This window comes from Macaca mulatta, chromosome 7, assembly GCF_049350105.2.
Source record: "Macaca mulatta isolate MMU2019108-1 chromosome 7, T2T-MMU8v2.0, whole genome shotgun sequence".
NCBI lineage: Eukaryota > Metazoa > Chordata > Mammalia > Primates > Cercopithecidae > Macaca > Macaca mulatta.
In genome coordinates, this window is record NC_133412.1 from 161,631,371 (window position 1) to 161,649,320 (window position 17,950).

Below are 17,950 nucleotides of genomic sequence, written 5' to 3' on the forward strand. Positions count from 1 at the left end.
AAGAAAATGGGAAATTCACAAATACATGGCAACTAAACAACACATTCTTGAACAGGCATTGAGTCAAAGAAGAAATAAAAACAGAATTTTTATATCTTGAAGCAAAGGAAAACAAAACCACAATATACCAAAACTTATGGAAAGCAGCAAAATTACTACTAAGAGAGTGGTTTATAGTGATGAATACTTACATTAAAAGAGTGGATCTCAAGCGACTCAACTGTATACCTCAAGGAACTAGTAGAAGAAAAATAAACTAAGCCCACCTGGGTAAATCCCTAGAAACATACAACCTACAAGAACTGAATCAAGAAGAAATATCCCAAATAGACCAATAGAAAAAAGGAGATTGAATCAGTAATTAAAAACCTCCAACAGAAGCCAGATGTGGTGGCTCATGCCTGTAATCCCAGCACTTTGGGAGGCCAAGGCAGGCAGATCACTTTAGATTAGGAGTTCGAGACCTTCTGGCCAACATGGTGAATCCCCGACTCTATGAAAAAATACAAAAAAATTAGCCAGGCATGGTGTTGTGCACCTGTAATCCCAGTTATTCAGGAGGCTGAGGCAGAAGAATCACTTGAGTCCAGGAGGTGGAGGTTGCAGTGAGCCAGATCATGCCACTGCACTCCAGCCTGGGCGACAGAATGGGATAAAATCTCAAGAAAATAAAATTAAAAATTAAAAAAAAAAAAACTTCCCAACAAAGAATAACCCAGGACCAGATATCTTCATAGGTAAATCTACCAAATATTCGAAGAAAGGTTAGTACCAGTCCTTCTTAAACTCTTATAAAAATAGAAGTGGGAATACTTCCAAACTTATTTTATGAGGCTAACACCACCCTGATGCCAAAACCAGACAAAGACACCACAAGAAAAGAAAGCTACAGGCCAATATATCTGATTAATTTAAGTGCAGAAATCTTCAGTAAAATACCAGCAAACTGAATTCAACTGCATGTTAAAAGAATCAAACACCATGACCAAGTCAGATTTATCCCTGGGATACAAAGGTGGTTCAACATATGCAAATCAACCCGTATGATGTACCACAGTAACATAGTGAAAGATTAAACACTACACAGTCATCTCAATACATGCAGGAAAACCATTTGACAAAATTCAGCATCCATTCGTGATAAACTCTCTCAACAAAATAGGAATAGAAGGAACTTACCTCAACAGCATGAAAGCTATATATGAAAATCCCACAGGTAACATGATGCTTAATGAAGAAAAACAAAGCTTTTCCTCTAAGATCTGGTATAAGGCAAGGATTCCCCATTTTTGCCACTTCTATATAACATAGTACTGGAAGTCCTAGCCAGAGCAATTAGACAAGAAAAATAAAAGGCATACAAATTAGAAAGAAAGAGAAGTAAAACTAGGTGTGGTGGCTCACACCTGTAATCACAATACTTTGGAGGACCAATGTGGGGAGATCACTTGAGGCCAGGAGTGGCCAGCCTGGGCAACATAGTGAGACCATGTCTCTACAAAATAAAAAAAACTAAAAATTAACCAGGCATGGTGACACATACCTGTAGTCCTAGCTACATTGGAAGCTGAGGCAGGAGGATCACTTGAGCCCAGGAAGTCAAGGTCGCAGTGAACTTTGACCATGCCACTGAACTCCAGCATGGGCAACAGAGAAAGACCCTGTCTCAAAAAAAAAAAAAAAGTAATTTCTGTTTGTGATGACATGGTAATATATGTAGAATACCCTAATGCCCAATAAAAAAGAACTGTTGCAATAAAGAAATTTAATATAGTTTCAGGATACAAAATTAATGTACAAAAACCAGTGGCATTTCTGTACACAACTGTCTGAAAAAGAAATTAAGGAAACAATGCCATTTGCAACAGCAACAGAAAGGGTAAAATGCTTAGGAATAACCTTAAACAAAAAGGTTGAAAACTTGTACACTGAAAACTATTAAACATCAATAAAGGAAATTTTAAAAGACACAGATAAATGGAAGACATCCATGTTTATGAATTGGAATAATCAATATTGTTACAATTTTTGTACTACCCAAAGTGTTCTATAAATTTACTGCAATCCCTATAGAAATCTCAAAGACATTCTTTACAGAAATAGAACAAACAATCCTAAAATTCATATGAGACCACAGAAGACCACAAACAAAACAATCTTGAGCAAGAAAAACAAGGTTGGAGAAATCACACTTTCTAAATTTCAAAATATATTTCAAAGCTACAGTAATCAAAACAGTATGGAACTGGCATAAAAACACTTATCAGACCAATGGAAAAGAATGGAGAACCCAGAAATAAATCCATGTATTTATAGTAAACTGATCTTCAAAAGGGTACCGGAAACACACAATGGGGAAAGGATAGTGTCATCAATAAATGACTCTGGGAAAAGTGGATAGCCCCACGGAGAAGGATGAAAATGGACTCTTAAACCATAAACAAAAATCAACTCATACAAAAATCAGCTCAAAATGGATTAAAAAACTTAAATATAAGGCCCTAATCCATAAAACTACTAGAAGGGAACATAGAAAAAAAGCTTTTTGGCATTAGTCTGGGCAATAATGTTTTTGGATAAGACTCCGAAAGCCAGGCAACAAGAGCAAAAATAGACAAATGGAATTCACCAAACTCAAAAGCTTTTGTACAGCAAAGGAAACAATTGACAGAGTAGAATGCATAGGCAACTTACAGAACGGGAGGAAATATTTGCAAACCATGTATCTGATAAGAGGTTAATATCCCAACTATGTAAGTAATAAGTACAACTCAATAGCAAAAAAAAAAAAAAAAAAAAACCTTGCTATAAAAATGCATGAAGGACCTGAGTAGGCATTCTCAAAGGAAGACATACAACTGGCCAACAAGTATATGAAAAGATGCTTAACATTACTAATTATCAGGGAAAATGCAAATCAAAACCCTAATGAGATATCAATCACACCTGTGAGAATGGCTATCAAAAAGACAACGTATAACAAGTGTTCGCAGGGATGTGGAGAGAAGGGAACCCTTGTGCACTATTGCTAGGAATGTAAGTTGGTACAACCATTAGGCAAATCAATATAGAGCCTCCTCAAAAAATTGAAAATAGAACTACCATATGATTAAGCAATCCCACTTCTGAATATATATCCAAAGGAAATGAAGTCAGTATGTCAAGAAGATATCTGTTCTCCCACGTTTGTTGCAGCATTGTAGTAAGTAGTCAAGATATAGAAACAACCTGTCTGTTGACAGATGAATGGATAAAGAAAATGTGGTATGTGTGTAAAGAAATATTACATGCACATATACACAACCCACACCACATTTATAACATATACACAGACACAAAACCCACACCACATAGTCAGCTTTTAAAAAGAAGGAAATCCTGTGATTTCTGTCATTTGTGACAACACAGATGAACCTGAAGGTTCATTTTAGATTCCACATGTAAGTGAGGTAATGTGGTACTTGCCTGTGTCTGGATTATTAAACATGTATGTGTGCAATCTAAAGTGGGCACCCTCAAAGAGGCAGAGAGTAGAATGGAAATTGCCAGGGGGAAATGGGGAGATGTTGGTCAAAGAGTATAAAGTTTTAGTTATGCAAGTTGAGTAAGTTCTGGAGATCTAGTGTACAGCATTAATTAGAGTTAACAGTACTGTATAATATACTTGAAATTTGCTAAGACGGTACATCTGTGTTCTCACCACAAAAAAAGAAAAAGTGGTGACTATGTTAGGTGATACATTAATTATCTTGATTATGATGATTATTCACAATATATATCAACATATCAGATTAAATGCCTGAAACATATATAATTTGTCTGCTATACCTTAACAAAGCTGAAAAAATTATTACCTAAACAATCTAATATATACAAACTTAAATAGAATGACTACCTGGTCATGACTGGAAATAATATATTAACCAGATAAATTTGGTTAATGTATTGACTGGACCAAAAGAAAGGGCATATCTTGTTATAAGATAAAAAGATTCTATATAATGCAAATGTATTATATTGATACGTACTTTTTAAAGTATTGATACTTTTTTTTTTTTTTTTTTTTGAGACAGAGTCTCGCTCTGTCGCCCAGGCTGGAGTGCAGTGGCCAGATCTCAGCTCACTACAAGCTCCGCCCCCCAGGTTTACGCCATTCTCCTGCCTCAGCCTCCCGAGTAGCTGGGACTACAGGTGCCCACCACTGCGCCCAGCTAATTTTTTGTATTTTTTTTTTTAGTAGAGACGGGGTTTCACTGTGTTAGCCAGGATGGTCTCGATCTCCTGACCTCGTGATCCACCCGTCTCGGCCTCCCAAAGTGCTGGGATTACAGGCTTGAGCCACTGCACCCGGCCAGTATTGATACTTTTTAAAGTAATTTCTAAATTCAATGTGAGCTCAATTAAGATGCCAAAAATTAATATTGTTCATATACTACTTGACAAAATGTTCCAAAAGTAACCTACATATATATGAGAAAATAGCCATAAATAATCTGAACATGAATAGAAAAGGGTAGTAGAGTAGCCCTACTAAGTATTTAAAAGTATTTTAGGTCAGGCATGGTGGCTCACGCCTGTAATTCCAGCACTTTGGGAGGCTGAGGTGGGAGAATCACCTGAGGTCAGGAGTTCGAGACCAGCCTGTAGAGAAACATGGTGAAACCCCCTTCTCTACTAAAAATACAGAAATTAGCCAGGTGTGGTGGCACGCACCTGTAGTCCCAGCTACTTGGGAGGCTGAGGCATGAGAATCACTTGAACCTGGGAGGCGGAGGTTGCAGTGAGCCAAGATCACGCCATTGGACTCCAGCCTGGGCAGCCTGGGCAGCAAGAGTGAAACTCTGTCTCAAGAAAAAAAAAAAGGAAAATCAAAATCACAAATGTAAAATAATCATTCTGAATAACATTTAATTTAGTTTGCTAGAGTTTGTTCATTGATTTATTCAGCATATGTTTTTTGGGCCCCTGCTATGTGCTAGACACTATTCTAGGGGCTGGGACTAAAGAGGTGAACAAGACAAATTTCCTGCTTTTGTAGAATTCACACTGTAGTTGGAGGAGACAAACAATAAGCGAATACCAATAAATAGATAAAGAATATGTCATATGGTAATAAATGCAATGGAAAAAAAATGACTGAGAGTCCTTTGGAGGAGAAGGCCTTGCTGATAAGGTGACAGTTGAGCAGAGACCTGAAAGAATTAAGGAAGAGGCATGTAGCTGTCTGGTGAAAAAGCAGTCCAGAGGAAACAGCAAGTGTAAAAGCCTTGAAATGGTGTCGTGATTGGTGTTTTCAAAAAACAGCAGGGAGGGCTGTATAGCTAGTATGAAATAAGCCAACTGAAGAGTAATAGATTAAGTCACTGAGATGGAACAGAGGGATGCAGATGATAAAAGGCAGTGGCCATTGCACAGACTTTGGCCTTCACTCCGAATGACATTGCAAGCCATTGGAGGGTCTTGAAGAGAGGAGTAGCAGGACCACTTTTACTTTTAAAATCATCCCTTTGGCTTCATAGTTGAGAATAGTCTGTAAGAGGCAATTACAGAAGCAGAATGACTAGTTAGAAGACAAAAAATAATCCAGATGAGAAATAATGGTGACTGGGACCAGAGTGGTTGCAGGGGAGAGAGATTGAAATAATTGGATTCTGGAAACATTTCAAATGTATGTCAATAGTATTTACTGATGGGTTGGATGTAGATGTAGTATGAGGGAAAAAAGAGGAGTGAGTCAGAAATGACTTCCAAGACTTAGAACCTGTCAGCCAAAAGGATGGAGTTATGATTTACTGAAGTGAGCAATATCATAGGAAAAGATTGAGAGGAGAAAGCAAATCAGTAGTTCAGTGTTGGTCATTACATCTGAAATAAATGCCTATTACATAGCCAGTTGGCAACCCTGAGGAAGCAGTTGGAGTGCAGGTCTGGAATTCTAGAGACAATTTCAGGATAGAGCTAAAAATTTGGGATTCGACAGCATATAAGGGGTATTTAAAGAATTGCTTACATTTTTTGTTTTTAAAATTTAGATTTAGGTATTTATCCATGCTTATTTATCCATGCTATTTTCTGCTTTTAGTCAGTTAAGGCAGGAGTTTTTCCTTTTTGCTATATAAACCAAATTGTGATGGCTTAGAGTAATTGCAAATATTATAATCACCAAATTAAGTGTAATTAATAATCATTCTTCATTATATATGATTTTTCATTATAATGAATTTGGCTTAGAAACAGGCTTTCTAGACACATAAAAAGAGAACTCTGGATTTGAGCCATCTCTGTTTTTATAAGCTACTCTGTACTTTTCTGTCATAGCAGACTACCAACTTGATCAGTACCTAACCTGGAATGTAGTTTGTTGAATTATTTAAATATTTTCATTTTTATAGAAGTTTTATTGAAAAATAATTTACATACTATAAGATTCACTGAGTTTTACTAAATTTACAGAATTGTGTAACCACAAAGTAATTTTAGAACATTTTCATCAGTTTTTGAAGATCCCTTGCACCCATTTGCAGCCACGCTGCAAATTCCTACCCCTAGCCTCAGGTAACCACTAATCTACTTTTATTTTTTTTTAGTATTCTATCTTTTGTTATTGGAAAAAGAAGAAATTCTATTAAATAAATATATTTACAGATCAAAATGATCTTTAATCTATTTGTAAGTAGTTTCCACAATTGCATTTGTGTATAGTTTCTTTAGAGAAGAAAAATATTGACTAAAAAATATCCAGGTGTTCTTTTTTTCCCTTTTTCTTTTTTATTATTATACTTTAATGTCTGGGATACATGTGCAGAAGATGCAGGTTTGTTACACAGGTATACATGTGCCATGGTGGTTTGCTGCACCCATCAACCTGTCATCTAAATTAGGTATTTCTCCTAATGCTATCCCTCCTCGAGTCCCCCAATAGGCTCCAGTGTGTGATGTTCCCCTCCCTGTGTCCATGTGTTCTCATTGTTCAACTCCCACGTATGAGTGAAAACATGCAGTGTTTGGTTTTCTGTTCCTGTGTTAGTTTGCTGAGAATGATGGTTTCCAGCTTCATCCATGTCCCTACAAAGGACATGAACTCATCCTTTTTTATGGCTGCATAGTATTCTATGGTGTATATGTGCCACATTTTCTTTATCCAGTCTGCCATAGATGGGCATTTGGGTTGGTTCCAAGTCTTAGCTATTGTGAATAGTGCTCCAATATACAAACATGTGCATGTGTCTTTATAGTAGAATGATTTATCATCCTTTGGGTATATACCCAGTAATGTGATTGCTGGGTCAAATGGTATTTCTGGTTCTAGATCCTTGAGGAATTGCCACAGTGTCTTCCATAATGGTTGAACTAATTTACATTCCCACCAACAGTGTAAAAGCATGCCTATTTCTCCACATCATGTCTAGCATCTGTTGTTTCCTGACTTTTTAATGATTGCCATTCTAACTGACATGAGATGGTATCTCATTGTGGTTTTGATTTGCATTTCTCTAATGACCAGTGATAATGAGCTTTTTTTCATGTTTGTTGGCTGCATAAATGTCTTCTTTTGAAAAGTGTCTGTTCATATCCTTTGCCCACTTTTTGATGGGGTTGTTTTTTTCTTGTAAATTTGTTTAAGTTCCTTGTGGATTCTGGATATTAGCTCTTTGTCAGATGGCTAGATTGCAAAATTTTTCTCCCAATATGTAGGTTGTCTGTTGACTCTGATGATAGTTTATTTTGCTGTAGAGATGCTCTTTAGTAGATCCTGTTTGTCAGTTTTGGCTTTTGTTGCCATTGCTTTTGGTGTTTTAGCCATGAAGTCTTTGCCCATGCCTATGTCCTGAACGGTATTGCCTAGGTTTTCTTCTAGGGTTTTTACAGTTTTAGGTCTTACATTTAAGTCTTTAATCCATCTTGAGTTAATTTTTGCATAAGATATAAGGAAGGGGCCCAGTTTTAGTTTTCTGCATATGGCTAGCCAGTTTTCCCAACACCATTTATTAAATAGGAAATTTTTTCCCCATTGCTTACTTTTCTCAGGTTTGTCAAAGATCAGATGGTTGTATATGTGTGGTGTTATTTCTGAGGCCTCTGTTCTGTTCCATTGGTCTATATATCTGTTTTGGTACCAGGATCATGCTGTTTTGATTCCTGTAGCCTTGTAGTATAGTTTGAAGTCAGGTAGCATGATGCCTCCAGCTTTGTTCTTTTTGCTTGGGATTGTCTTGGCTATACCAGCTCTTTTTTTGGTTCTATATGAAATTTAAAATAGTTTTTTCTAATTCTGTGAAGAAAGTCAATGGTAGTTTGATGGGGATGGCACTGAATCTATAAATTACTTTGGGCAGTATGTCCATTTTCACAATATTGATTCTTCCTATCCATGAGCATGGAATGTTTTTCCATTTGTTTGTGTCCTCTCTTATTTCCTTGAGCAGTGGTTTGTAGTTCTCCTTGAAGAGGGCCTTCACATCCCTTGTAAGTTGTATTCCTAGGTATTTTATTACTCTTTGTAGCAATTGTGAATGGGCGTTCACTCATGATCTGGCTCTCTGTTTGTCTGTTTTTGGTATATAGGAATGCTTGTGATTTTTTGCACATTGATTTTGTATCCTGAGACTTTGCTGAAGTTGCTTATCAGCTTAAGGAGATTTGGGGCTGAGATGATGGGGGTTTCTAAATATATAATCATGTCATCTGCAAACAGAGACAATTTGACTTCCTCTCTTCCTATGTGAATACCCTTTATTTCTTTCTCTTGCCTGATTGCCCTGGCCTGAACTTCCATTACTATGTTGAATAGGAGTGATGAGAGAGGGCATCCTTGTGCCAGTTTTCAAAGGGAATGCTTCCAGCTTTTGCCCATTCGGTATGATATTGGCCGTGGGTTTGTCATAAATAGCTATTATTTTGAGATACATGCCATCAACATGTAGTTTATTGAGAGTTTTTAGCATGAAGGGCTGTTGAATTTTGTCAAAGGCCTTTTCTGCGTCTATTGAGATAATCCTGTGGTTTTGTCATTGGGTCTGTTTATGTGATGGATTACATTTATTGATTTGCGTATGTTGAACCAGCCTTGCATCCCAGGGATGAAGCCGACTTGATCGTGGTGGATAAGCTTTTTGATGTGCTGCTGGATTCGATTTGCCAGTATTTTATTGAGGATTTTCACATCAATGTTAGTCAGGATTATTGGCCTGAAATTTTCTTTTTTTCTTGTATCTGTGCCAGGGGTTGGTATCAGGATGATGCAAAATGAGTTAAAGAGGAGTCTGTCTTTGTTGTTTGGAATAGCTTCAAAAGGAATGGTACCAGCTCCTCTTTGTACCTCTGGTAGAATTCGACTGTGAATCCGTCTGGTTTTTGACTTTTTTTGGTTGGTAGGCTATTAATTACTGTCTCAATTTTAGAACTTGTTATGGGTCTACTCAAGGATTGAACTTCTTGTTTAATCTTGGGAGGGTGTATGTGTCCAGGAATTTATCCATTTCTTCTAGATTTTCTAATTTATTTGCACAGAGGTGTTTATAGTATGATGATAGTTTATATTTCCGTGGGATCAGTGGTGATATCCCCTTTATCATTTTTTATTGTGCCTTTTTGATTCTTCTCTATTTTCTTCTTTATTAGTCTGGCTAGTGGTCTATTTTGTTTATCTTTTCAAAAAACCAGCTCCTGGATTTATTGATTTTTTTGAAGAGTTTTTCACATCTGTATCTCCTTCATTTCTGCTCTAATCTTAGTTATTTCTTGTCTTCTGCTAGCTTTTGAATTTGTTTGCTCTCGCCCTTCTAGTTCTTTTCATTGTGATGTTAGGGTGTCAATTTTAGATCTTTTCCGCTTTCTCCTGTGGGCATTTAGTGCTATAAACACCCCGTCTAAACACTGCTTTAGTTGTGTCCCAGAGATTCTGGTACGTTGTGTCTTTGTTCTCATTGGTTTAAAATAACTTATTTATTTCTACTTTAATTTCGTTATTTACCCAGTAGTTATTAAGGAGCAGGTTGTTCAGTTTCCATGTAGTTGTGTGACTTTGAGTGAGTTTCTTAATCCTGAGTTCTAATTTGATTGCACTGTGGTCTTAGAGACTGTTTGTTATGATTTCCATTCTTTTGCAATTGCTAAGGAGTGTTTTACTTCCAATTATGTGGTCAGTTTTGGAATAAATGCGATATGGTGCTGAGAAGAATGTATATTTTGTTGATTTGGGGTGGAAAGTTCTATAGATGTCTAGTAAGTCTGCTTGGTCCAGAGCTGAGTTCAAGTCTTGAATATCCTTGTTAATTTTCTGTCTTGTTGATCTCTTTAATATTGACAGTGGGGTGATAAAGTCTCCCACTATTATTGTGTGGGAGTCTAAGTCTCTTTGTAGGTCTCTAAGAACTTGGTTTATGAACCTGGCTGCTCCTGTATTGGGTGCATATGTATTTAGGATAGTTAGGTCTTCTTGTTGCATTGATCCCTTTACCATTATGTAATGCCCTTCTTTGTCTTTTTTAAATCTTTGTTGGTTTAAAGTCTGTTTTATCAGAGACTAGGATTGCAACCCCTGCTTTTTTTTTTTTTTTTTTTTTTTTTTTTTGGGCTTTCCCTTTTCTTGGTAAATATTCCTCCATCCTTTTATTTTGAGGCTATGTGTGTCTTTGCCCTGACATGGGTCTCCTGAATACAGCACACCAAAAGGGCCTTGAATCTTTATCCAATCTGCCAGTCTGTGTTTTTTAATTGGGGCATTTAGCCCGTTTACATTTAAGGTTGCTATTGTTATGTGTGAATTTGATCCTGTCATTATGATGCTAGCTGGTTATTTTGCCCGTTAGTTGACGCGGTTTCTTCATAGTGTCAATGGTCTTTACAATTTGGTATGTTTTTGCAGTGGCTGGTACCAGTTTTTTCTTTCGATATTTAGTGCTTCCTTTAGGAGCTCCTGTAAGGCAGGCCTAGTGGTGACAGAATCTCTCAGCATTTACTTGTCTGTAAAGGCTTTTATTTTCCCTTCGCATATGAAGCTTAGTTTGGCTGGATGTGAAATTCTGGGTTGAAGAATGTTGAATATTGGCCCCCACTCTCTTCTGGCTTGTACGGTTTCTGCAGAGAGACCCGCTGTTAATCTGATGGGCTTCCCTTTGTGAGTAACCCGACCTTTCTCTCTGGCTGCCCTTAATATTCTTTCCTTCATTTCAACCTTGGTGAATCTGAAGATTATGTGTCTTGGGGTTGCTCTTCTCAAGGAGTATCTTCATGGTGTGCTCTGTATTTCTTGAATTTGAATGTTGGCCTGTCTTGCTAGGTTGGGGAAATTCTTCTGGATAATACCCTGAATCGTGTTTTCCAGCTTTATTCTATTCTCCTGGTCACTTTGAGGTACATCAATCAAACGTAGGCTTGCTCTTTTCACATAGTCCCATATTTCTTGGAGGCTTTGTTCATTCCTTTTCATTCTTTTTTCTCTAATCTTTTCTTCATGCTTTATTTCATTAAGTTGATATTCAATCTCTGATATCCTTTCTTCCACTTGATTGCTTCAGCTATTGATACTTGTGTATGCTTCACAAAGTTCTCGAGCTGTGTTTTTCAGCTCCTTCAGGTCATTTATGTTTTTCTCTAAACTGGTAATTCTAGTTAGCAATTCCTCTAATTTTAAAATCAGGGTTCTTAGCTTCCTTGCATTGGGTTAGACTATGTTCCTTTATCTCAGAAGAGTTTGTTATTACCCACCTTCTGGAGCTTATTTCTGTCAATTCATCAAACTCATTCTCTGTCCAATTTTGTTCCCTTGCTGGCGAGAAGTTGTGATCCTTTGGAGGAGAAGAGGCATTCTGGTTTTTGGAATTTTCAGCCTTGTTGCACTGGTTTTTCCTCGTCTTTGTGGATTTATCTACCTTTGGTCTTTGCTGTTGGTGATCTTTGGATGGGGTCTTTGTGTGTATGTCCTTTTTGTTGACGTTGATGCTATTCCTTTCTGTTTGTTAGTTTTCCTTCTAACAGTCAGGCTTCTCTGCTGTAGGTCTGCTGGAGTTTGCTGGAGGTCCACTCCAGACCCTGTTTGCCTAGGTATCACCAGTGGAGGCTGCAGAACAGCAAAGATTGCTTCCTGTTTTTCCCTCTGGAAACTTCGTCCCAGAGGAGTACCCACCAGATGCCAGCCGGAGCTCCCCTGTATGAGATGTCTGTCGACCCCTGCTGGGAGGTATCTCTCCATCAGGAGGCACAGGGGTCAGGGACCCACTTGAGGAGGCAGTCTGTCTCTTAGAGCTCACATGCTGTGCTGGGAGAGCTGTTGCTCTCTTCAGAGCCAGCAGGCAGGAATATTTAAGTTGGCTAAAGCTGCGCCCACAGCCACCCCTTCCCCCAGGTGCTCTGTCCCAGGGAGATGGGAGTTTTATCTATAAGCCCCTGACTGAGGCTGCTTCCTTTCTTTCAGATATGCCCTGCCAAGAGAGGAGGATTCTAGAGAGGCAGTCTGGCTACAGCAGCCTTGCGGAGCTGTGGTGGGCTCCGCCCAGTCTGAGCTTCCTGGCGGCTTTGTTTACACCATGAGGGAAAAACCGCCTACTGAAGCCTCAGTAAGGGTGGACGCCCCTCCCTCCACCAAGCTCTAGCATCCCAGGTCGTCTTCAGACTGCTGTGCTGGCAGGGAGAATTTCAAGCCAGTGGAGCTTAGCTAGCTGGGTTCCATGGGGTGGGATCCGCTGAGCTAGACCATTTGCCTCCCTGGCCTCAGCCCCCTTTCCTAGGGAGTGAATGGTTCTGTCTCACTGGCATTCCAGTTGCCACTAGGGTATGAAAGAAAACTGCAGCTAGCTCAGTGTCTGCCCAAATGGCCACCCAGTTTTGTGCTTGAAACCCAGGGCCTTGGTGGCATAGGCATCTGAGGGAATCTCCTGGTCCGCGGGTTGCGAAGACCACAGGTAAAGGATAGTATCTGGGCCAGAGTGTGCCGTTCCTCACAGGAAAGTCCCTCATGGCTTCCCTTGGCTAGGGGAGGGAGTTGCCCAACCCCTTGCGCTTCCTGGCTGAGGCAGTGCCACACCCTGCTTCAGCTCGCCCTCTGTGAGCTGCACCCACTGTCTAACCAGTCCCAATGAGATGAGCTGCGTACCTCAGTTGGAAATGCAGAAATCACCTGCCTTCTGCACTGATCTCGCTGGGAGCTGCAGACTGGAGCTCTTCCTATTTGGCCATCTTGCCAGCCATCCTATATTTCTTCCAGGTATTCTTTATCCTACCATACTTGCAGAGAAATTCATATATAACAGTGGTGTACTCCAAATAACTGTTAACATTTTTTCCAGCAGTAAAGTCATTAAACAATTCTTATAATATTCCATTAACTCCCATTTCCCTTCACTTCATCCTGAACAGCTACTTTGATCAAGGAGAAAGCATTCTGGCAGAAGAATTATGACAAACAGTGCTGACACTTTAGACAACAACCTTCTGTTTTTCTTCTCTTTCTGCTACTATCCTCTTCGTCTTTTCTTACTTTTAACTTTAGATTAAGGGGCTACAGGTTTGTTACAAAGATATGTTATGTGATGCTGAGGTTTGAGATACAAATGAACCCGTCACCCAGATAGTGAGTATAGTACCCAATACTTTTTGAGCCCACACCTCCTCTCCCTCCCCCTTCTTCTAGTCTCTAATGTCTGTTGTTCCCACCTTTATGTTCATGCGTACCCAATGTTTAGCTCCCACTTATAAGTGAGAACATACAGTATTTGGTTTTCTGTTTCTGTATTAATTCACTTAGAATAATGGCCTCCAGCAACATCCATGTTGCTGCAAAGGACATGATTTGTTCTTTTTCATGGGTATGTAGTATTTCATCCTGCATATGTACCATATTTTCTTTATCCAATCCACCATTAATGGGCACCCAGGTTGATTCCATATCTTTGCTAATGTGGATAGTGCTGTGGTAGATATGAGGGCTTGTGTCTTTTTGGTGGAATGACTTATTTTTCTTTGGGTTTATACACAGTAGTGGGATTGCTGGGTTGAATGGTAGGTCTATTTTTAGTTCTTTGAGAAGTCTTCAAACTACTTTCCGCAGTCGCTGAACTCACATTCCCAACAACAGTGTGTAATTCCTTTTTCCCCGCAGCCTTGCCAACATCTATTATTTTTTGACTTCTTAATAGTAGCCATTCTGGCTGGTATGAAATAGTATCTCATTGTGATTTTGATTTGCATTTCTCTGATGATTAGTGATATTGAGTACTTTTTTATGTGTTGGCTGCTTGTATGTCTTCTTTTGATAAGTATGTCCTTTTCTCACTTTTTAATGGGGTTATTTGTTTTTCTTCTTGATTTTTTTTTTTTTTCTTTTAGTTCTTCATAGATTCTTGTATTAGGGTTCTCTAGAGGGACAGAACTAATGGAAAATATATATATATATATATATATAAAGGGGAGTTTATTAAGTATTAACTTACATGATCACAAGGTGCCACAATAAGCGTTCTGCAGGCTGAGGAGCAAGGAGAGCCAGTCCGAGTTCCAAAACTAAAGAATTTGGAGTCCGATGTTCGAGGACAGGAAGACTCCAGGATGTAGGCTGGGAGGCTAGATCAGCCTCAGTCCGTTACGTTTTTCTGCCTGCTTTATATTCAATGGCAGCTGATTAGATGGTGCCCACCCAGATTAAGGGTGGGTCTGCCTTCCCCAGCCCACTGACTCAAATGTTAATCTCCTTTGGCAGCACCCTCACAGATACACCCAGTATCAATGCTTTGCATCCTTCAGTCCAATCAAGTTGACATTCAGTATTAGCCATCACAATTCTTGATATTAGTTTTTTGTCAGATGCATAGTTTACAAATATATTCCCCCATTCTGTTGGTTGTCTGTTTACTCTGTTGATAGTTTCTTTTGCATTGCACAAGCTCTTTAATTTAATTAGGTCTCACTTGTCAATTTTTGTTTTTGTTGCAATTGCTTTTGAGGACTTGGTCACAAATTCTTTGCTAAGGCCAATGTCTAGCAGAGTATATCCTAGGTTTTCTTATAGGACTTTTATAGTTTTAGGTCTTACATTTAAATCTTTAATCCATCTTGAGTTAATTTTAATATATGGTGATAGGTAGGGGTCTAGTTTCATTCTTCAGAATATGATTTAGCAACCTATCCTGGCACCATTTATCGAATAAGGAGTCTTCTCCATTGCTTATTTTTGTAGACTTTATTGAAGATCAGTTATGTGTGCAGCTTTATTTCTGGGTTCTCTGTCTGTTCCACTGGTCTATGTATCTGTTTTTGTACCAGTACCATGCTGTTTTGGTTACTGTAGCCTTCTAGTATAGTTTGAAGTCGGATAATGTGATGCCTCCAGTTTTGTTCTTTTTGCTTAGGACTGCTCTTTTTTGGTTCCATATAAATTTTAGAATAGTATTTTCAATTTCTGTGAAAAATGATGTTAGTAGTTTGATAGGAATAGTGTTGAATCTCTAGATTGCTTTAGGCAGTATGGACATTTTAATGATATTGACTCTTCCAATCCATGAACATGGAATGTTTTTCCATTTGTGTGTGTCGCCTCTGATTTCTTTCAGCAGTATTTTGTAGTTCTTTTAGATATCCTTCACCTCCTTAGATATTTTCATAGGTATTTCATTTTGTGTGTGTGTGCAGCTATTGTAAATGAGATTGTGTTCTTGATTTGGCTCTCAGCTTGAATGTCATTGGTGTATAGAAATGCTACTGATTTTTGCACATTGATTTTGTATCCTAAAACTTTACTGGAGTTGTTTATTAGTTCAAGAAGCCTTTTGGCAGCATCTTTAGGGTTTTCTAATTATAGAATCATATCAGGAAAGAGATAATTTGACTACTACTTTTCCAATTTGGATGCATTTTATTTCTTTCTCTTGCCTAATTGCTCTGGCTAGGACTCCAGTAGTATGTTGAATAAGAGTGGTGATAGTGGACATCCTTATGCCATTCCAGTTCAAAAGAGGAATGCTTCCAGCTTTTGCCCATTCAATATGATGTGGGCTGTGGGCTTGTCATAGATGGCTCTTATTATTTTGAGGTATGTTCTTTCGATGTCTTATTTGTTGGGGTTTTTATTTTTTTTTTAATCATGAAGGATTGCTAGATTTTTTAAAGGTTTTTGCTACATGTGTTGAGATGATCATAAGGTTTTCGTTTTTAATTCTGTTTATATGGTGAATCACATTTATTGATTTGCATATGTTGAACCAGCCTTTCATTCCAGGAATGAAGCCTACTTGATTGTGGTTTATTAACTTTTTGATGTGCTGTTGGATTCGGTTTGCTACTATTTGTTGAGCATTTTTGTGTCTATGTTCATCAGGAATATTGGTCTATAGCTTTCAGTTTTGGTGTGTCTTTGCCAGATTTTGGTGTTATCATTATGCTGGTTTCATAGATTGGGTTTCATAGAATGAGTTAGGGAAGAGTCTTTCCTCAATTTTTTGGAATAGTTTCAGTAGGACTAATACCAACTATTGGTATATCTGGTAGAATCTGGCTGTGAATCTATCTGGTCCAAGGCTTTTTATGGTTGGTAGGGTTTTTTTTATTACTGGTTCTATTTTGGAACTCAGTATTGGTCTCTTCAGGGTTTCAATTTCTTCCTGATTCAATATTGGGAAATTGTATGTTTCCAGAAATTTATCCATTTCCTCTAGATTTCATAGTTTCCATGCATAGAAATGTTCTTAATAGTCTCTAAGGATCTTTTCTATTTCTGTAGGATCTGTTGTAACATTGCCTTTGTCATATCTGGTTGTGCTTATTTGGATCTTCTCTTTTTTCTTTGTTAATCTCACTAACAGTCTATTGATCTTGTTTATCCTTTCAAAAAACCAACTTTTTATTTCATTGAACATTTATATGGATTTTGGAATCTCAATTTCAAGTATTTCTGCTTTTAGATAATTCTTTTCTACTACTAGCTTTGGGATTAGTTCTTGTTATTCTACTTCCTCTAGTTGCAATGTTAGATTGTTAACTTGAGATCTTTCTATCTTCTTGATGTAGGCATTTAGCACTGTAAACTTGCCTCTTAACACTGCTTTTGCTGCATCTCAGGAATTTTGGTATGTTGTGTTTCTGTTTTTTTTTATTTCGAGGAGTTGTTTGTTTTTTTTTTAAATTTCACCTTGTGTTGTTTTACCCAAAAGTCATTCAGGAGCAAGTTGGTTTAATTTCCATGTAAAATTATGTGGTTTTGAGGAATCCTCTTGGTGTTGATTTCTACCTTTTTTTCCACTGGGATCCAAAAATATACTTGGCGTTGTTTCAGTTTTTTTAAATTTATTGAAACTTGCTTTATCATCGAGCATATGGTTGATCTTAGAGTATGTTCCACATGCAGATGAGAAGAATGTTTATTCTGTGGTTGTTGGGTGGAGTATTCTTCTGTAGATGTCTATTAGGTCCAATTGGTCAAGTGTCAAATTTAAATCCAGAATTTCTTTATCAGTTTTCTGCCTTGAGGGTCTATCTAACACTGCTAGTGGGATGTTGAAGTCCCCCACTATTAATGTGTGGCTGTCTAAATCCTTTCATAGGTCTAGAAGTACTTGTTGTATGAATCTGGGTGCTCCAGTGTTGGGTGCAAATATATCTAGCATAGGTAAGTCTTGTTGAATTGAACTCTTCATCATTGTGTAATGCCCATCTTTGTCCTTATTGCTGTTGGTTTAAAGTCTGTTTTATCTGATACAAGAATAGCAACCCCTGCTCTTCTATTTACTATTTACATGATAGGTTTTCTTCATCACTTTACTTCAAGCCTGTAGGTGTCATTACATGTGTGATGGGCCTCTTGAAGATAGTAGAAGGTTGTTTTTTTATTTTTTAAATAAAAAATTATTTTATTTTTAAATAAATATAAATAAAAAGTGGTTCTTGCCACCTTGTGCCTTTTAAATGGGTACATTTAGACCACTTACATTCAAGGTTACTATTGATGTGTGAGGTTTGAACC

General features: G+C 37.9%; 1 protein-coding gene across 20 annotated transcripts in view; it reads left to right on the forward strand.

Annotated features, from left to right (window-relative positions):
- SPATA7 (spermatogenesis associated 7) overlaps positions 1-17,950 on the forward strand; it is a 63,769-nt gene that overhangs the window by 16,263 nt on the left and 29,556 nt on the right. For 2 of the 20 annotated variants that reach the window (XM_077941578.1, XM_077941579.1), the window contains exon 1: positions 12,416-13,204. The exons of the other annotated variants lie outside the window; for them this stretch is intronic. In XM_077941578.1, the coding sequence (XP_077797704.1) occupies positions 13,081-13,204 (124 nt within the window). In that variant the 5' untranslated portion in view covers positions 12,416-13,080. Of the gene's footprint in view, positions 1-12,415; positions 13,205-17,950 lie in introns of those variants that run through there. 20 annotated transcript variants of the gene reach the window in all.